Source organism: Gasterosteus aculeatus, chromosome 13, assembly GCF_964276395.1.
Source record: "Gasterosteus aculeatus chromosome 13, fGasAcu3.hap1.1, whole genome shotgun sequence".
Classification (NCBI taxonomy): domain Eukaryota; kingdom Metazoa; phylum Chordata; class Actinopteri; order Perciformes; family Gasterosteidae; genus Gasterosteus; species Gasterosteus aculeatus.
Window position 1 is genome coordinate 17,296,288 of NC_135701.1, and position 20,310 is coordinate 17,316,597.

The window sequence follows — 20,310 nt, forward strand, 5'->3', positions numbered from 1 at the left end:
CACGTTGTTTAAAGCTCAGGTTATCTGCCTCCCCCAGAGGTGACCGTGGCCTTCTGCTGCCGCTGCCCCGCTGGGTTTAATAGACTACCGAGGAGCTTTATGAGCTCTTGGTGGGATCTCACAGGGAGTGGACCCACCAATAAAGTTTTAATAAAGAATGAAGGAAAGACGTCTGTTTTGAAAATCACTCCGTCATCCAGATTGTAAAAGTGAGAATGAAGGGTTGGTTTTCATCGGAGGTTTTTCCATTCAGGTCAACGATGAGTGGCAGCCATTTATTGTTGGGATCTGCCAAATGAGGTCACATGGTGGCTTTTTTGTTTGTTTATGTTGTCGAAATAAACAACATTCATTCGGGCACTAGTCAATATATGTTCATGTACAATAGGAAGTCAAGCCAATCGAGATAAAGCCGCACAAAATCCTGATTACGTCAACAGCAGTCGCTGTTGTACGTGTCAATCTTCTCAAAAGAGGGTACTGAGCTCTACTGTTTGTGAGCAGAAGCAGCAGCTCATTACTGTCAATGTACCTGTGAAGAGATGTGCAAATGTGAGGGTTTCTCACTAAAAGGTCAGCGATTCGATCCCTGTTAATAAGGAGCCGTGTTAAACTCAATCTTTTGCACCTTCACTCGGAGTGAGTTGACTTCTTTTGTATGAATACACAGTTAATCGGTTCACAAGAGATGATCAATGGCAATTAGCAGGCACACTCGGTATCGATGCTGCGGTGGGTGTCATTGTGATCTTGGAGATAATGTTCTCCGAATGCTTCTCGTTCAATAGTATAATTAAGAGAAACATTCCAGGATTGAGGGCATCAGTTATTTGGTTGAAGAGTGTGTATACATATAGATAGAGTAGTATAATATTAGAATATGTACGTGCTAAAAATAATTCCAGGCGAATTATTATAAACCGATTTGGGAAAAACTGATTTAGAATCTAACTGAAAGCTGCTTTTGAAATGTAAATGTACATTTAAATGAAACAGGCCACTGCTTTTTCTGTTGAAAACTTTCATCGAGCATTTCGAGCATTTGGAAAAGAAGCTGTTGTTGGGGGAGAAGCAAGCGTAACTGCTGTTTGGCAGGCGGTTCACTTCCAAGAATCTATTTGAAGAGCCTTTCGAGGCCATAATAACAGAGCCATAACTGTTTATTTCTGTACTCTACCTTTTGCGTCCCTCTTGTTTTCTCATTGCAGTCTCCTGCTCTCTGCGTGCTCACTACCTGGATATCCCTGCAGTTATCACTGTGCTGTGAAATTATTTTCTCCGGTTGGAGCTCCGCTTAGATGGTTTGAAAGTGCCCTTTGAGCGGATGAAAGACACATTATTTTCCGCCGCGGCTCCACAGCGAAAAGCTCTCTCAAACAGACAAACAAACAGTTTGAGTGCAGTGAAAATGTCACTTGTCCTCTCATACTGTAGAATACAAGCCATGTTTTCATTTACATGTCAGGTCACATCAAAGCACCATCTGTGCCAGAGTTACGTGTTTCATTCTCCTATTAAAACATTCCACTCTGATGATGTCTGAACTTTTGGCGAAATTAAACTAAACATTTTCTGTTATAAATGAATTACAGTCTGCTTGTTAATCCTCTAAATGTTAAGAGCAGAAAGGATTATAAAAACCTGTTTATGTCTCTGTTTGCTGTCCCCACAGACAGCTTACAGCAGGGAGGGGGGGGGGGGACAAATGTTATCTTAAATCCAAACAGTGTTTGTCACATGTTTTCTCACACTCAACCAAGTGCCTGTGTGCTGTTAATGTGTGCGTGCGTGTTTGTGTTCATCGGTATGTTTCCCCCCCCCCCCCCTTCAGCCGACGAGGACGAGGACAAGGACGATGATTTCCGGGCCCCGCTCTACAAGAATGTGGAGATCAAGGGCATCCAGGTGCGGATGAAGTGGTGCGCCACCTGTCACTTCTACAGGCCGCCTCGCTGCTCGCACTGCAGCGTCTGCGACAACTGTGTGGAGGTGCGTGTGTGCGTGCGTGCGTGAATACAAATGTGCAGAGAAACCGAGTATGCTAATTATACACGCAGGCAATGAAATCTAAATATACATCGAGGTCAGAGTGATTTATCAGCTTCCCATCAACAGTCTGATGTTTTTTTGTTGACGCTGTGCTTGTTTGATGTGACATAAGAAGCAATCCGATGGTAAAAATTACAGATTTTACTGGAGATTTCTTTCCTCCAGAATTAATATCTCATGGTAGATGAATAGTTTCTAAATATCTGTGTTTTATTTAATTGTCAAAAAAAACAAAAAGGTAATTACCAGCATGAATTGCAGCTCTTGGCAGTTAATTGCGGTTGGTCTTACAAACACACACATTGGGACAAAAAACACACACCTACACACGCGATGCATAATTACTCCTTTGAAACGGCTGATGTATTTTTGTGTGTGTAAAAGCCTAGTAAACGATTTTTGTATTGGTCTTCTACTTTTTTTGCCTCAACAGACGTAAACTAGGCCCCTCCCAAATAGATGATGCAATAAGCCAAAATGAACTAATCTAAATTGAGAATCCAATTTAAGGCACAAACCCAGACAAGCTGTCATATAATTGTGTTACGTTACATTACGTTACATTACAAAATGACGTTACAAATGAATTACAGAGATTTCACAGGTGTAATTTCTCTCCCTCTCCGTCCTCAGGACTTTGACCACCACTGTCCGTGGGTGAACAACTGCATTGGGCGGCGGAACTACCGCTACTTCTTCCTCTTCCTGCTGTCGTTGAGCATCCACATGGTGGGAATTTTCTCCTTCGGCCTCATCTTCGTTCTCCACCACCGCGAGAGGCTGGCGGCGTTGCACACCACTGTCACGTATCCTTTCACCGCTGCGTGGATCGACGAGCCAAATGTGCTTGTTTAGTAGATGCAGCTTTTAGAAATAGTGTTTTCTACCAGCTTTCCTCTGCTTGCAGGACGCAACGGAGTTCTTTTTGCAGTGCATGCGGTTGTGTTTTTGTAATCCTACACTGTTGTTGTTGAGCTTGACCTTCGTGTCCAGTCTGGTGGTGATGTGCATATCAGGGCTTTTCTTTATTCCAGTCATGGGACTCACTGGTTTCCACATGGTCCTTGTTGCTCGAGGTCGAACGACCAACGAACAGGTGGGTGCAGGAGCAGCCGCCGTGCTCGTTCTCAACGTACAAATACGCACACGCACACACGCACACACTCACACACACACACACACACACACACACCACCTATTTAGGCTGTCATTTATCCAGTGAAAGTCAACAGAACCGTGCCGCTCTGCTTCACACAGACTCAAACATTCACACCCGCAGCTGTCTGACTTTTGGCTACCGTGCTTGCATTAGGGAACCTTTGAAATAGCTGGGGGGGATCTAACAAACAAACCCGTGTCCAGGCGGAAAATACGGTCCTCCGCCTGTGGACAGAATTCATTCCCATGCATCACATAGTAGATGCATCCGCTTTGTATTCGAGCACTGGACCTTTGTGGGTTTATACGTGTGCGGACTGTGGCCTTCATTCACCTCTAAACAAGGCGTTGTTTTCCTCAGGTGACGGGCAAGTTTCGCGGAGGAGTAAATCCCTTCACCAAGGGTTGCTGTGGCAACGTGGAGTATGTCTTGTGTAGTCCCCTCGCGCCGAGGTAAGATGCTTTATTATATTGTATGTGCATGAGTGTGTGTGTGTGTTTGTGTGTGTATACACTGTAGGTACTTTTCAGGGTTTTCTTTCTGTCCGCATACATTTAACTAATTTTTTAAAGAAATATGCTGTCTTTTTGTACTTAAAAGGAAATGTGCGTGTGTGTATGTGGTTACGCAAAGACAAGGGTGGCCGATTAAAGCCTGTGACACCCATCCATTAGGAACCTGTGCAGAACCATGTAACTGCAAGAAATGACACGGGCGAATGAGTGCACGCACACATTGACACACACTCTGAAGGTGGTTGCCGAGGTGTGTAACCAGTTCTGCCTGAAAGCAGCAAGCAACCCAGGGGGAAGGCAGATGGCCGAGAGAATTGAATCACTCTGTTGAACAGTTATTAGAAAACAGAGCGCAGAAATACACACACACACAAACACACACAGACAAATCCTGAAGACATTTCACAAAAAGATGAAATATGATGTTCAGTTAGTTTTTTCATGTACCTAAAATGTTTAAAGACAAACCAAAGCCTCCATGCCATGAAATATTAAAACAATAACACATGACAATCAGAAAAACAGTTGTGATGTTGGTTCTGAGCGAAAGCCTGTCGCTCTTTTCCTGTGCAGGTACATGTTTGATCCCAGGAAAAAGCCCCACGTCAAAATCCAGCCCCCGTTCATCAGACCTGACCTGTCAGAGAGGCAAATCACCATCAAGCTCAGCGACAACGGCATCCACAGCTCCATCATCAGCTCCAAGGTGAGTTCTTCTCCACCACACAAGTGGCCTACATTTATATACTGAGGGCTCCGCACACACGGGCACAACAGCTCACTTAAATTGAAATTAGGGAAAACAACTGGAATATTGCCAGAAACCTCACAGATTGCTGAAAAATGACTTTGCCTACTTTTGACACACTGTGTCTCTTCGGAGGAGAAAAACCTCCTATTCCCTTTTAGAGTAAGACTACAGATTCAATTCATTTGTCATGTTCACGTTTGGTCATTTTCTGCAAACTTTTGCTAAATAGAAAATCTCCAATTTAAAGGAGACAAACCAAAGTGCGTTGACACGTCTCTGAGAGAACTAGTGCGTATGTGGAAACACTTGTGGTTCCAGAGGGAGAGGGAGTCCAATTTATTGCCTGAATTAATGTCCCTGGAGATCGGTTGTGAATTAAGACCAATCTGAGGTTAGCGGTTGAGGCTAGCGGCTCGGGGGTTACATTAGTCACTAATAGCACAACACACCGGAATAACTGGATCAGCTGTTGGCCAAAACTAAAAAAACGACTTAGCCCAAGCCGAGCAGCTGCCTAGTGCACCTTTGCTACCCTAAAACCGCCTGTGAGAGTATGTTGATCCATCCCTTCTGCTGACATAAGCTCTTCTCTGTTTCATCTGCTGTCCCCCCCCCCACACCTGCCCCGTTACGTTATCCCACCATGAAGTCCAAAAGCAGCCTGGACGGCTTTGAAGGGAAGGAAACCCAGCCGCCGCTGCCTCCAAAAGCTGACCGGTACAACCAGCTGAAGAAACAACTGACCTCCGGCGAAGGTAAGAAATGGGGAGAAAAAGCGTCTCACTGTCTCCTGTCAGTCACCACCAATAAAAACCATTTCTCTTTCTTGCCAGGCGGCAATTCCCCAATCTGCCTGTGTGCATCACCGGTATCCCAGCTTCTAGCTGCTAGTTTAGGGTGATAAACGTCTGTCTTAGTGGCAGGTCGATGGCCTTATTAAGGCCCTCGCAAAGGGCTGGAGAGTCTGTGTGATTTTTGTAATGTGCAGGAAGGTCCTGCTCACTGAAGCATCACCATATTTGTGTTACAATGGAGAGATTTCAGAGTTGTGCGATCACAACATGAGTCACCACCTCCTTTTATCATGGTGGCGTGCGTGGCAATGATGCCTCATGGGTGGATAAGAGGCCGGGAATTATGAACTAAAAATTGTCTCCGTGTGAATTAGGGAATTTGACATATCCCGCTGTGGTGGTGGGTCTGAAGCTGAGTGTATTAAACAGTAGAAACGTCTTCTCTGTACTGTTGCATTCAATAGTCAATGAAAAAATAATGTCAACCTGAGGATCTCCAGTGCCATGGTGCATTCTGTCAGGGAGTGAACGCTTTCTGCTCTTCAGTGGAGCTCTACCACCTCCTGTCGCTATTTCAAAGGACTGCAGCCTGTCTAAATGCATCGCCTCCATTTTTCAAAGGCAACCGAACTGGCTCCCATCGACTACCAAGCAGCTCCAATTTGTGTAGATTCTTTAGGAATGTTGATGATATGTGGTTCGATAACTCCCTACAGCTCAGGGCCTCGTCTTTTCTCTCAGAAACAGACTTTCAATCAATGCTGGTAGAATGTTGCATTTCTATCGAATATACAGCGTTAACTGGTCGCCTTTCTTTGTGTGTGTTGTAGATGGCAAGACCCACCCTTCCACTCCAGCCATGTACAAATTCAGGCCGACCTTTGGCACCATGCCTAAAGTCCACTACCACACTGCCGGAGAAAAGGTACGGCATCCTTTGTTTGGCACTTATGTAAGAAATATATTCATTGTGATTGTTTTACTAAGATTAGTAGCGTTACCATATAGCCAGGGGCAATAAGGACAAATCCTATTTCCACATTTGATGTGTCGTTCTGCTGTCGGCTGCTCAGATCGTCATGCCAGACGAGCGGAAGAGCTCGGCCATCTTGGAAGAGGGCGTGCGCGGTCACGACTACCGATCTGAGCCCAACCTTGACCTGCCCGAGTACACCAACACTCCTCTCCACCGCACCTTCCAGTCCTCTCCCCTGCAGCTGGACGCTGACCCCATCAACTCGCACTCCCTCAGCCTGAAGCCGGGCCCCCGTCGGCTGGAGAAGGGCCAGCTCTCCGCCCTGCAGCCGCAGACCGTCACCTCCACCCCGTACAAGAACGTCTTTTCGCCCAACACGCTCTCCAACCGCAACGGCAGCTTGTCTTATGACAGCTTGCTCAACCCCAGCATCTCGCCGGCCTCGGCCAGTGAGTGCATGGCCCATCGTGGCATGCCCACCGTCGGGTTCCACTCGCCCTACCTGCCCACCAAAATGTGCCACATCCGGGAACCTGACATGCAGAGGCACCAGGTCACCCCCGCCTACAGCCCAGTGATGCCGCCCAGGGGGGTGGGCCGGCAATCCCCCCACCTGAGGGACAGGGACCCATCCCCGGTGCGCTACGACAACCTCTCCCAGACCATCATGGCCTCCATCCAGGAACGAAAGGAGATGGAGGAGAGGGAGAAACGCCAGATGCTGCACGGGCGCTCCCAGACCCACATCTACGCCCAGGACTCTGGCGTGTTCGATGGGGGCTACGGCCTGCCCTCCAGCGCTTGCTACCCGGACGGGCCTCGTGGCCCTGGCTCCAGAGGCCCAACACCCCCAGCTTACGGAGGTTCCAGGGACAACCTGATGGGGGTCGGCCTGGTGAGCTACGGGCAGCGAACCCCGGTTTTGCGGCACGCCGGCTCCACGCTGGGTCGCGCCCCTCGGACTTCGTCCACCTCCCTGCACACAGATCACAGTAGCAGCAACAGCAGCCAGAGCAGGGCCACTGGCCCCGAGGGCCTCTACCGCTCCCCGGCCCACCAGTCCCACTCCCCCGCTATGCCCCGATCCCCCTCCTACTCCCACCAGAAACTCTCCTACATCAGCGCCCACGAGAGGATGGACTCCCCTCGTCTGGGGGGCCCAAGGTATGAACCCTAACGTTACACCCGGGGGACGGCATGCATTGTTTGGAGCCAAAGGAGGACTGGTGGGCATTGAATGTATTCCCACTGGAAATCCCGCTCCCTCTGTTGGACGCAGCCAGCAGCCCACGGCCACTAGAATACTCGCCCTTACTTACGAATAGCAACTGTAAAAAGTATTTGTAATGTCCATTTATTCATGTTAAGTAACAGTCTGGTGTGAATTCCCATGTTCTGTTCTTTATTTAAGTTTATGTTCGCCTTTCTAGTGAAATGTCCTTTTTTTTGTATTATTTTACAAATGAATAAAGATGTGTAACACCTCCATTTTCTTTTTCTTTTGCATGCTTTTCACCCGCCCTAACATTTGCCAGCCTTCCGCCTCACCAACAAGTACAGTCCAAACTAATCCTCCGTGTTCCCCTGCATGACCCCGGTCGCTCGCTGTGTGGAATAATGACCCCTGTTCTTCTCTCTTCCCTTCAGAGAGGCCATGAAAGTTAACGGGCAGATGGAATGCCACCCCGGTGCCCAGGGCTCCGGCGTCAGTCCCAGTCGCCACGGTAACGTCAAAAAGGTGACTGGTGTTGGAGGCACCACATACGAGATATCGGTGTGAGGCCACCTCCGATGACAACGACACCCCCCGCCGCCCCCCTTCCTCCTCCTCCCCCACCCCGCGAAGAGACTCTCTCCTACCATTTTAGTCGAGATGACGGCGTGTTTAAGATCTCTTGTCCCACCAGAGGGTCTCTGCCCTGGTGTGTCTACCCAGACGCCTGTGTGTGTGTGTGTGTGTGTGTGTGTGTGTGTGTGTGTGTGTGTGTGTGTGTGTGTGTGTGTGTGTGTGTGTGTGTGTGTGTGTGTGTGTGTGTGTGTGTGTGTGTGTGTGTGTGTGTGTGTGCTCGTACCAGAGTGGTGGTTTGTCAGGTCAACAGTACACTGTGCAGTACGTGTGAGGCGTGTCTGGTCCTCTTAGCCGTAAGAGAGGAGCGTTAACGGTATTACTTCTGTCTCTCTGTTGCGGTTATGAAGCCTTAGTTGTTTCCCGAATGTCGCGCAAACGCGTCTCTAGCTAGCGCAGGAGGAAACGCTGACGTCCTCTCGCTGTGGACTCCTTCGCCGGAGACTAGCGTCCTTCCCGAGTCATTTGACCTCAAGGAGTCAAGGTGCTGCACGTGAACCCTTCATGCATCTCCAGCGTAGCTCTGAGGAGTGAGGCCGATCCGTTAGATCAGCAATGGCAGGACAGACAGGACCATTGAGGTGATAAGCCGGGAGAAAGGGGTTATTTATAGTGGGGGGGGGGGCGGGGGCATCGTATCATGTCTGGTGGTTGCGTTCCAAATTCATTGGGAAACACGTGTTGTTGTTTAAACACAAAAATAAAAAAATGTAATTCCTCCTTTTTCAAACTAATTTCTCAGGAATGAATGCAACCAGCAGAGATGCTAGTTGATGTAAATGAAGGGGCTTTGAATGGCTCCGTCTTTGCTGTATTCGTAGGGCTCGGGTATAGCTGAGCCCCCTGTATTCACTTCCCGAGGGGGCAGCGCATCATCAGAGGACTCTGTCGGTCTTGGTGGAGTTCCATTTTTTCAACATGGCGCCCTGAAAGGTTTGAATACCTCATCCCAAGGAGTTCAGAACGAGTCCAGCCTCGCACAACCAAAACAACCTTCTGTTTACGTTTTGTCATCAACAACGACTTTCGTGTGTAAGTTGTTAGTGTTATATCAATAGGAATAGAAAGGTGTAGAGAAACAAGCCATTGTCCCATGTAGTAAATTGAACCCATTTATTATTTTGTAGGTTTGTTTCCTTTTTAAAGCCAGCCATTTAAAATCTTTGATACATTTTTTATAGTTAATTGATCCTGGAATGGATGTTTTTTTTTGAGTGCTATATTGAGTCTTTGGTTGATAAATTTATAAATTGAGTTTATAAATTAGGTCATTATAATGGGAAATCCATGAAGTAAATATAGCTTATTCTACCTTCATAGTGTAAAGAAAAAAGGGTATGGTGATAATTACCAGTTCTGTGGTTTGAGAAAGGGAAATACTATTCCGTCGTTGCCTCGGTCTTTGAATAGCCAATGGGTGCGGTAGTCGAGGTTTGGGCTTTGAAAAGGTGTCACCTTGAGATTTCGGAGCCCAAAGTGGCTCTGACACAGTAAATGGGGAACATTGCTACTATGTCAGTGACGTCACAAGGACTGAAGATGTCCAACCAAGCAAGTCGCAGCAGCTGTCTGGTACAGCTTCAGTAATACCCGATACCCACAGATGGAAAACTTTTTTTTTTTGTGTTTGTTTTGCTGTTAAACAAAAAATAAAAATGTGTTACTTTTGACCATAAAAATGAACTGATAATATCCAAGGAGATGGTTTTATTTATATCTGGCACCAACTGAGTGAAGTAATGAAAGCATGCAGAACTGTACGTGGATATAAATTGGTAGATGTGTTCCAGCTGCATTGGCACGAAGAATGAACCATTGTTGCCTTTTAAGAAAAGCTACATTTCACACGAGGACGGACGTATGGCTCGATGAAACCCGGCTGTACGCTAAGGGACAATGTGGTAACATTAGTCCTTTGTATGGAGCAGAAAATGACAGACTGGGTAAGAAAGGCCAACTTACAAGGTGATAGATGATCTCGCTTTATTATGAATTGACATTACTTTTTACAGGATCTTTATTCTTCCCATTTCTGCTGCATTCATAAATTCCTTTCTCCTGAGTGAGCGGTAGATTCTGTCCCTGTCAAGGTCGGCGGTTATCAAAAGTCACTAGTTTCTACCGTCTCTCCAAGGTCTCACTCAGCTGCCTTACCATGAACACAGTAATGTGAAGTAACAGGATACTTTATTAAAGTCGTGCATTTTGGAATTGTTAATGGTTTCTGTGGGAAGGCTGCAGCGTACTGGTATACTTTGATGGTGGTAAATGTGATGTGATCAGTTCAACAGCTAAACTGGAAGATCTTAAATACATGAAAAAGAGCGTCAGCTGCTAAGTTTTCTGAAAATACGCCATTTCGTCTTGACCACATAAAAACACTATCGATGTCATTCCTCCTAAAGATGACTGCCATTAGTCCAATGCTCTTTTTTTGGGATGGACATCACTGCCAGTCAGGGATCCATTCCTGACGGTCTAGTGGATCCGTTTTGTTTTAAACTTTAAAATAGAAATTTCAACATGTATCAAAATATAGAATATACTATAAAATGTATGAGCTATTTTTGTGAAGAGGAAATATTTCCCAATGATTTGAACAGAGTAAATAAAGTTTTCCAACTCTGACTCGATTCTTGTGAATTCTAATGTAACAACTGCACAACATTAATATCCCGGTCTTTTATATTGTATAGATGTTTTAGTGTAATGGGAAGAGTCACAATCCAGTAGTTAATTGTCTGCATGATCTTCTAGATTCCTCACTCATTACATGTGGATATTTCAGTGTTGGCCAATATTCATTTTCACATGACTGCAAACATGGTCTTTAACAGCTTTTATTCGAAGGTGGAGGAAACATTTCCAATCATTTGAGTGCAAATGAAAAGCCACATTTCATCCATAGACACATATTTACAGATGCACTGGCACTTTAGAGGCAAGGTTGAGAAAAGGAGGGTGGTGAGCACACACATCAGATAGGGCACACTCTGTTACATATACTCTACATGCTTTAAGGGGAATGTTATGATCCAAAGAATACAAACTCAATTTCCAGGTGAGGAAGTTGGAGCGTAGCTGCACCAAACTGATGAACCGTTTACTTTGGACTTTATTGTTTTCAGGTAATCAAAAAAAAAAAAAAAAAGGAAATGCTTCTCTAAGTGCATCTGATCTCCTATCAGTTGGCCATCAGTGGACCTGCCATCTGCAGCACACATCTGATGCCCCTCAACTGTCCGGAGTGGATTCCTCTACCATCCAGTTCCCAACGGGACTAATGAAATAGAACTACTTCTATAAAATGCATCAACCGGGCCGTCTCCACTGTACTTGTTGTTTCCAACAGTGGAAGCGTGGACAGTGGACAAGGTACGAAGGAAGGCCCACTGAGATGCACCGTGGTGTTTTACACACGTAATGCACCTCCATGACGCCTGGTCCCTGACTCTGTGCTGCTAACAAGCAGGCTACATCATTCTCTCCCCCTACAAACTCCGCTTTAGAATAACAAAACAAAAACGAAAAATACCCCAATGTGGGAATTCTCACTAAGCACAAGCCCCTTTTCAGTTTGTTAGATGTAACATTGAATTGCTGATGACAAGGATGGAAAGCATTGCATTCCATGGTGTGGTGGAAAGGGGGAGGCTTCTTTTTTCCACCTCATTAATACGCTATCTTGCATTTTCTCCCCAGTGGCATCAAGGACTTGTGGTCTCGAGGCAAAACAGACAATAAAAATAAAAAAACTAATATGCAAGAGTCCAAATTCAGTTCGTTTAGAGTCTATTGTAGAAAAAGGAAAAACTGATAAATTGAAGATCAGCAAAGCAAGTTCTTGGTTCTCAATTCTCCTCAGCAGTGTTCTCCTTTTTCTCATCCTCTTTCTTCTCAGTCACCTTTTGGACCTCTTTCTTATCGTCCGACGCCTTGTCTTTTACGGTGAGTTCCTCCAGCTTCTCTGCCACTTTGTTTGCGCTATCAGGGTCGCCTGCGGCAAAACAGTCAAAAGTAAAGCGGTGAACATTTGAGCACAATTTGCTTGGCAGGTACATTCGTCCTCAGTCTACTTTGCATCTGCACTCATTGTCTTAAGAACATTCTACACCTTCATACTGCCACTATAAGCAATTTAGGATTCAAGATTTGGCCATTTTACCTTTCGTTCATACAGGAACCAGAGGTTTGGAAGTATCTAAATTCTAAGAACACAGATTCTGCAACCATGCAGTGAAGGAACCCGTTTCAGTTCAGTTTATTTCATCATGTTAACCGCTTAAAAAACGCCAATCTTTTAGGCCTCTGCTCAGAATTTGCATACCCATTTTTTAAAAAGAATATCTCTGCAACCTTAAGGTCTATACAGTGGGATCACTAACCCAACTAGAGTAGGCTAACTAATAACAGATTTTATTTTAAAAAACAGAATAACTAACTTAATTGAACAGGCTTCTCACTTTTAAAATCCCCAGAAATATGATGTAGGGAACGTTGTGGTTTCACGTACCTGTTCCCTCTAGAGATTTTCTGACCTCCTCCTTGCACTCGTCAAACTTCCCCTTGAACTTCAGAGCATCTGTGACAGAGCAGAGTTAATGAACACACAAAGTAATGCTGTGTCATTGCAAACAAGCAGCCCCATTTTGCTGTTAGCCGTCCAAAGTTTGGATGCACAAACAAAACTGGCTTCTTCGGGGTGTTTGTCAAGTCAGTGGGATGCGCACTAAATCATCCCAAATAAACTGCTGGTTTGGGCCCTTTTCAAGTGTAACATTCAACTAAATAAAAGAATACTCACTTTCTGCATTTAAAAAGCGTATTGCCAAGAGTTCAGCTTTGGGGCTTTCATCAGCATAATCTGCTAGTGTGTTCCACACCCATGCTCGGTCACTGCCAGCATTGGGCTTCAGCTCCATGGTCGGTACAACTGGAATTCACAAGGGAAACAAAGGCACTTTGAGAGAAGCGATAAAAGCATTTAGAATATATGAGATCATCATCTTTAGTGGTTGCACAGGTTTTGGCTGGAAATTGTTGGGACTGTATTTGTGTCCCAACAGTGTCAGGAACATTTCAGTGGTTACCAAAAACTGTGCATGTCGACCTGTACTTGGGGAACGACTAATCATGCAGGCTTATTAAATTTAGATTTAGGTCAGCACATATTTGCTTTGACATGAAATTGCAAGTGGTTGAAATGCAAATTTCTGTTAGAATTATGTAATATTTTTTCCGCCCACAAATCGTAAAATAACCAAATGATATTTATCGAGTTGACTAACTGTGATGATTGGCACAGATCTTCAAGGTTCTGTCTCTCCTCATCAGGAGGCGGATTGTGCCTCTCTCTTTGTGTTTCAGCAGCTTGACATCACCGGTTCCTCTCTCCTTCCACTCTGGTGGGTCGTTCTCAGAGGCAAAACGGTACAGTTTAGCCCGCCTGAGGGAAAGACAAACATACAATGTAGAAAATATACAACATTACCGGACTTGACAAAATGGGTGAGAACAAAGAAGTCAAGAGTGTATCATAACAACTTACATTTTAAAGAGTTCCTCCTCGTCCTCTTCCAATGTTTTCACATCCTGCTCAGGAAGGGACACGATGGGCTCAAAGTGGGGATCATGATTAGATTCTTCGGCATTTTCTGCAGTAGTTTCATGGTCTTCCTGGTCCTAGAGGGAAATGCAATGAATGTTTTACATTGAATTAAAAAAAACTCCATCTATGACAGTCACTCAGAGTACGTCACAGCGATTGGGTCAGTGTGATTCTTTACACGTTCACTTGAGCAAAATGACTTGTGACAATCGACCGACGGGCCTGCATGCATGCTTCAATGGAGGGGTTTAAGAGCTCATTGGTTAAGTATAGCTTTTGTATGGGAACTGGCAGAGCCTTTAGTAAATCACTATTGCTGAGCTCAGCATCTTTGATTCAATTTGGCGTTACATTTCCTCGCGTTGATGTTAAAAGCCCACTGCAACTGTAACACATGTGGTTCATACAACAAACGAAAAAAACGAAAAAGAACGGATGAAGTCAGATAGCGAACTATAAAAGTTATAAAAATGCGTTGCACAACGTGAGTAACCATGTAATGCAAGTTGCAAGAAACTGAGCGAGCGCGGGACTTTCCTTTGTCGGGGCGGCAGCATTATTTCAACACCGGGATGCTAAACTAGTTACTGGTTAGCTGGTAGCTAGTTAGCTACGATCTCTGAAGTCGTCGTGATGTTGGCTATAAAAAAGCCAGTGACAAATGTTTAAAGCAACGACGTTATAAATGCATTTCATTTCGCCACAGGGCCGAATGATATGGTGGTTAAAATACAACGTTTGGTTGTCACTTGTTACATTTTACTTGAATACTTTGAGTAAATAGTTGTTCAACTTTGTTTTTCCGAGACAACTCATTGTGTAGCTAGTTGATAGCTAACGATAAGTTAAGTCAACGGGGCCTTTCATCAGCTGGCTAGTCGAGAGCTAACGGTAATCGCGTAACTTCCCACACTACGGTGAGTTTAGTTATCCAATAACTGGGGTCATTTGATGGAAATCAGGGCGACCCGATTGTTCGACTGACCAATATAAACATGGTTACATGCTACTGCCCGGTAATACGCAGTCACTGGCTCCGGCTACAGAAGCTAACATTAGCCAACAAATGCTAGCCGCTGGCGTGCTTCGCAGACAAAGAAAAGCTGGAAACGTCGTCTTTGGCCAGCTGGCTACATGTTAAGATCGTTAAACACTCTAATCAAATGGTGAACGACTGCAACAGTTCCCCTGAACAGTCGTGTGCACATCGCCTCCACCGGCGGATAAGTTAGCTAACGATCGCTACAGGATGCTAATCCCAACATGCTGGCAGGTTGCACACTTCGGGGCGCTTTAGAGCTTGTCAACATTAACACCGAAAGAAATGCGCAGTGCGAGTAGAGCATCTAGAACGGGGCATTTCTAGTTGACAGAATTTGCTTAAACTTTCGTCAATTCAAACGGCCTCAAAAACATTCCCATCAACGTCAGCTCGTCTTGCGTCGCGAAATACATCATCCTGCGATTCATTTTCTTTACCAACTTTGACGCATTTCGACACGCGCAGCAGCGGCCCGTGCACACAAAATTCCGATTCAAACGCAAACATCGCGCTTTGGGTGACACAAAACGCGTGACCTCACCTTCGGGTCTGCCATATTAATTTAGATGTTTGTAGATTATGGAAGTGCTGAGATCGATTCAAATCCCAGACTGGCCGCCGCTTCCCCACTCAGCTGCTCTCACTTCCTGCTTCGACTTTTGCGCGCCGAATTTTCTACGCATGTGCGCGCACTCCTCGCGAGCGCTGGTCTATGCGCCTGCACCGCAGGTTATAGGTTCTATCATAAATGCATGCACGACGCAAAGACGATATTAATATATTACAATGTATGGTGCAACTGCCGAAATATTAGGATGATCAATGAATGGAGTGAAAAGGATCAGCATAATTAATTAACGCAACACAATACCGCGATACCAGTGAAATATTGATATGCAACAAAGTACTCGGATGTTTCTGAGTTATTAACGGGCTAGTTCAGTTTTAATGGAAGGTGCACAGTTGTAATAAATAAATAAAAATATCGATTGGAGACAATAAAAAAAAAAGTTAAAATAAGTTTAAACCACTATTGTTTGATGGGAAATAAAACTATTCTTTCAGCGCATTTAAATAATGTTGAATAATATACAATAATATCTACATAATTATATCGATAAATATATATATATATATATACAGTACATCGATCATTTCCCACCGGCGATGGGCCTTTTCAAATAGACTACTACCACTTTAAATGGGTTCAGAGTTCTCCGCTGCACGTGGTCGAATCAACATGGCAGCGCCCTGTGCGTCTCTGTGAGAGTGCAATTGAGCAAGTTGAGTATAAGAAGGTAGGTACATTAAAAAAAACATGTCTGCAATCGATTGGGAACACTGCTGATACTTGACAGGAATCCTTAATATGTTAGTTATCAAAATAGATAATGGCGAATGGTTTTCTCTAAACAAGAACACTGCTTAAACGTGCACGTTTGTTGCCACTTCTGCCACCTCTGCGTGCCAGTGACGAAAGCGCGACATAAAAGTCCTTAGAAGCAGTTGATGCATTCACTTAAAAGAGACTTGAAGTAGTGAACGTAATTACCTGTGCTATTTTTTTATAGGTACATTAAGATTGTACAGTTAACTGGGACCGTTGCCTAAACCAAGTTTCATGTTTAAGCACAATGTGCCCAGCTGTTGCAAAAACAAATGTTAAAAAGAGCAAATAAAAAAAATAATCGTGACGTTGACAATACTGTAAAAATTTTCCCCCGTATATTTATATTTATTAGTCTACTCCTCTGATTTAGTGAGTGATGGCGGATGTTGGTGGCAGCCCAGTGGCTGATGCTCCACCTTTAAACGAGGAGAATCCCGAGGACCTCCCTCAGGGCAACGACAAAGACGCAAAGGCTGACGACAATGCTGACGACAATGCTGACGACAAAGCCGATGACAAAGCCGATGACAAAGCTGACGGGGGCACCGAGGCGTCCTCTGACATGTACCGCTACATCAAAGCGGACCTCTTCACCTCGGAGATCTACAAAGTGGAGATCAGGAACCTACCAAAGTTCATCGGCTTCAACGATCTGAAGAAGTTCCTGGCCAAACACGGCGTCGACCCGCACAAAATCAAGCTGTTCGGCAAGCAGACGTTCGCTTTCGTCACCTTCAAGAACGAAGAGGAGCGCGACAAGGCCATGAAGCTGGTCCACGGCATGCAGTGGAAGGGCCAGGTGCTGAGCGTCCGGCATGCCAAACCCAAGGTGGACCCCATCCTGAGGAAGAGGAAGCAGGAGGAAGGAGACGTCTCGGGGGGACAGCCGCCCTCCAAGCGGGCCGAGGGGGAGCAGGGGGAGGAGGAGCCGCTCAGCGTCCAGATAGCCAACGTGGTGACTCCTCTGTGGAACGTGCCTTATGAGGAGCAGCTGAGGAGGAAGGAGCAGGAGGTGGTGGGCGTTCTGCAGCGGCTGGCCAAGTGAGCGACGTGTGGTACCATGTGTGTCCGCGGCACATCTGCTGCAGGGGTTGTACAGGATCAGCCTCATCATTTGAACAAAATGTTTCTCTGTTGGAGGGGGATACAATATTCGTGGAGGCCTCCCTTCAGCCGTAGTACCTTCTTACATCCTCATTATTGTAGCATTTAAAAAGCGTACTAAATAGTATTTAGAACATGACATTCAAACCCCTCCGTGGGCATTTTGCATGTCAAAGTATAAATCAATGCTAAGCTGTTTCTTTTCCAGAGAGATCGGGAGCACCAACAAAGCCATGTTGCCGTGGCTGTTTGCGCAGAAAGGAAAGTACAACAGGATGTGTTGTTCTCTGACGGCTATCCGACCGTCTCCCACGCAGGTATGTCGGCTCCAACTCATTTCCCATTTCACTCTTACTCAAACTATTTTCAACACATAAAACCGTGTCTGTCCGGAGTCGACAGACAAAATGCAATGTTAGTGGCTTTGGATAAAAGCGTCAGCTAAATGACCTGTAATGTGAATGTAATGATACTTCACAGCACTTGGTTTTTACACCTTTTGTACTGCAGTAGTGTCCAACATCTCCCTCATCGTGTTGCATATTTCCCGCGGCAGACGGCGTACAGAAACAAGTGCGAGTTCCTCATTTCGGTGGGTGCCGACGGAGAGGACAAGACCATCGGTTTCCGCCTGGGGAAGTACAAAGGCGGCTCCTGTGCCGTGGTGGGGCCCGCCGAGACGCGCCACGTCTCGGCCGAGGCCAAGCGAGTGGTCGCCGCGTTTCAGAAGTTCATCAGGTAGCGTTACAAGGCCACGACGGTCCTCAGCAAGGAATGAACATGACAAACCAAACTACTCTCACGTGCATTAGTTTGTTGAAAGAAGTTCTCAGATGTTGGGTACTTTTTTTTGTGGTTTTGCACATAGGACGACGTCATACCCTGTGTACAGTCCCGAAACATACGAAGGACACTGGAAGCAGCTGACTGTGAGGACCACGAGGAGCGGACAAGCCATGGCCGTAGCCTTCTTCAACACGCAGGTAAGGGGGGGGGGGGGGATAAGTGTGACCCCCACAGCTGATAACAGTCCCACAGTAATGTTTCTTTATTTGGTGTCCCTGAATGGTTTTAATCACTCACCTAGAAACTCCAAGAAGCGGAAGTGGGCGCATTGAAGAGCTCCATGAAGACGTACTTCACAGAAGGAGAGGGGAAAGACAGCGGAGTAACCTCTCTCTACTTTGTCAGAGAAGGTCAAAGGTAACACCACGAGATCCTGATGGTCAGTGAGTCCACAGTGAAGCGCAGACTGTTAAAAATGTCTTAAGTGCTGCACCAAAAGAGTGTTGTTGGCTTCCCAGGACTTTTCCAAACCCAGAGGACCTGCCCTGTGAGCTGGTGGCTGGAGAGAGCAGCATTCATGAGGAACTCCTGGGTCTGAAGTTCAGAATATCTCCTCATTCCTTCTTCCAAGTAAGAGACTTTGAGTCCTTTTTCCCAGCGGCAGGTTTGTATCACTGCGGCGCGTGTCTTCGTGGTGCCTCTGTGAAACGTGTGTGTGTGACCTGGCAGGTGAATACAGGAGCTGCAGAGGTGCTGTACTCTGCTGTGGGGGAATGGGCCCAGCTGGACCAGGACAGCACAGTGCTGGACGTGTGCTGTGGGACGGGAACCATCGGCATCTCTCTGGCCAAGGTGACTCAGTCGTCTGTAACGGAAACTTAGTTCACGACTTTAGTTTGTTGTTTTCATTTTTTTTTTAAATGCTGTAAAGCTCAATACCACTACCGCGATGCATTCAAGTGCCAAGGCAGACCGCTGTGCATTGAAACGGGCGGTTCTGTCAGTGGAAACTGTGGTTCTGGCATGTTTTCGACAACTCTGTTCACTTTTGTCTCTAGAGGGTAAAGAAGGTGATTGGAATCGAAATGTGCCATGAAGCCGTGGAGGACGCCAAAGTTAATGCGAAGGTCAACGGTAAGCGATGGCATCAAATTACTTTCGGCGGTTTTGTGAAGGAAGTTTGACTATGACGGATTCTAGTTCTCACAAGCTTCTCATTCTTTTGCGTCCGAAGGTCTGACGAATGTAGAGTTTCACTGCGGAAAAGCCGAGGACCTGTTCCCCAACATCGTCAACGCCGTCGTGTCCGCCAACGTCACGGCCATCGTGGATCCGCCGAGGGCGGGCCTACGTGAGTCGACGGCCCGAACCGCCAAGCATGAACGAGACTCGCCTCAAAATAAGTCCCGTGTTCAGTTTAGTTTCTTTTCCTAAAATAGATTCCAAGGTCATACTTGCCATCAGGAGGGCGGAGCACCTGAAGAGGCTGGTTTACGTAGCGTGCAATGCTAAGGCGGCCATGAACAACTTCATAGAGTGAGTCTGTGGGTTTTTAAGAGGCAGAAACAATAGATTGTTTGTGGTTTTTATTAAGACCGGTTAACACTAATGCCTGAATTAATTTCCACATTCATATCACATATATTTTTGAGAAGTATCCCATTCTCTGAAATGTTTTTTTTTTTCCTTTTTACCAGTCTGTGCAGAGCGCCATCCAACAGAGTGCACGGAGCGCCATTTCGTCCGGTGCGAGCCATGGCTGTGGATCTGTTCCCTCAGACCATGCACGTGGAGATGATGCTGCTGCTGGAGAGAGTGGACTACGACTCCCAGCAGCAGGCCAGCCAGCAATGAGGAAGAGACATTCTGTGCACGCCCATACCAGCACAATCCATAAGGTTTAACATGGCAGAAAAATATCACAACGTTCTATTGCATCAGGTTGTAATTTAGTCAAAATCATCCTACCGTCGCATGTAATTTGTCATACTATTGTCCGTGGGGCTTGCTGACTGCAAAATGCGACCGGATGCAGCAGGACATCGCTGGTATATTTGGCACGCTGATCGTGTGGAGTTCCAGATTCGAATTTAACCGGAAATTATTTGAAATTTGTTTTTGTTAAAATAATCTGCAAAGCCTTATATAGTCTTTATTGTTAAAGGGACAGTTCATTTAAGTAACAATGTACCGCTTACCTTGTCATTTTATAATGAAATGTTAATTCATGCTTCCAATAAAGTTGCAATAAGTACGGTATTGTTTGCTCTGTATTTGGGCCAGTTGTGCT

General features: G+C 45.7%; 3 protein-coding genes across 7 annotated transcripts in view; 2 read left to right on the top strand and 1 right to left on the bottom strand.

Annotated features, from left to right (window-relative positions):
- Positions 1-10,718, top strand: part of zdhhc8b (zDHHC palmitoyltransferase 8b) — a 44,752-nt gene extending 34,034 nt beyond the window's left edge. Inside the window, exons 4-12 of the mRNA XM_040196585.2 lie at positions 1,832-1,989; positions 2,683-2,855; positions 3,043-3,145; positions 3,569-3,660; positions 4,297-4,429; positions 5,124-5,229; positions 6,099-6,193; positions 6,342-7,408; positions 7,892-10,718. Coding sequence (XP_040052519.2) covers positions 1,832-1,989; positions 2,683-2,855; positions 3,043-3,145; positions 3,569-3,660; positions 4,297-4,429; positions 5,124-5,229; positions 6,099-6,193; positions 6,342-7,408; positions 7,892-8,024 — 2,060 coding nt within the window. The 3' untranslated portion in view covers positions 8,025-10,718. The remainder of the gene's footprint in view (positions 1-1,831; positions 1,990-2,682; positions 2,856-3,042; positions 3,146-3,568; positions 3,661-4,296; positions 4,430-5,123; positions 5,230-6,098; positions 6,194-6,341; positions 7,409-7,891) is intronic.
- A 195-nt stretch (positions 10,719-10,913) lies between these two features.
- Positions 10,914-15,459, bottom strand: ranbp1 (RAN binding protein 1). The gene is made up of 6 exons (XM_040196611.2): positions 15,282-15,459; positions 13,639-13,772; positions 13,379-13,536; positions 12,895-13,023; positions 12,604-12,672; positions 10,914-12,087 (listed from the first exon to the last, which is right to left on the bottom strand). Exons 1-6 carry the CDS (start codon positions 15,294-15,296, stop codon positions 11,942-11,944), a joined length of 651 nt encoding a protein of 216 aa, XP_040052545.1. The 5' UTR covers positions 15,297-15,459; the 3' UTR covers positions 10,914-11,941.
- Positions 14,366-20,279, top strand: trmt2a (tRNA methyltransferase 2A). 5 transcript variants are annotated; one of them, XM_078087557.1, is made up of 12 exons: positions 14,366-14,615; positions 16,501-17,171; positions 17,443-17,551; positions 17,791-17,972; positions 18,103-18,217; positions 18,322-18,437; positions 18,539-18,650; positions 18,750-18,872; positions 19,079-19,154; positions 19,255-19,371; positions 19,460-19,556; positions 19,718-20,279. In XM_078087557.1, exons 2-12 carry the CDS (start codon positions 16,507-16,509, stop codon positions 19,872-19,874), a joined length of 1,869 nt encoding a protein of 622 aa, XP_077943683.1. In that variant the 5' UTR covers positions 14,366-14,615; positions 16,501-16,506; the 3' UTR covers positions 19,875-20,279. The 5 variants fall into 5 exon arrangements, with proteins under 5 accessions (XP_077943683.1, XP_040052525.2, XP_040052523.2 ...); XM_040196591.2 differs by lacking the exon at positions 14,366-14,615 and adding an exon at positions 15,862-16,038; XM_078087556.1 differs by lacking the exon at positions 14,366-14,615 and adding an exon at positions 15,909-16,038 and having other exon boundaries at positions 16,483-17,171.
- Positions 20,280-20,310: the final 31 nt, after the last annotated feature.

Excerpts from the sequence above, each read along its gene's own strand:
- ranbp1 (XM_040196611.2), bottom strand. Across the intron at positions 13,024-13,378 it reads GATCTGTGCCAATCATCACA|TTGTACCGACCATGGAGCTG; the intron begins GTTAGTCAACTC and ends TGTGAATTCCAG. Across the intron at positions 12,673-12,894 it reads ACGCTTTTTAAATGCAGAAA|ATGCTCTGAAGTTCAAGGGG; the intron begins GTGAGTATTCTT and ends GCTCTGTCACAG.
- trmt2a (XM_040196589.2), top strand. The coding sequence starts at position 16,507 with ATGGCGGATGTTGGTGGCAGCCCAGTGGCTGATGCTCCACCTTTAAAC. Across the intron at positions 17,973-18,102 it reads GCGTTTCAGAAGTTCATCAG|GACGACGTCATACCCTGTGT; the intron begins GTAGCGTTACAA and ends TTTTGCACATAG. Across the intron at positions 19,557-19,717 it reads GCCATGAACAACTTCATAGA|TCTGTGCAGAGCGCCATCCA; the intron begins GTGAGTCTGTGG and ends CCTTTTTACCAG.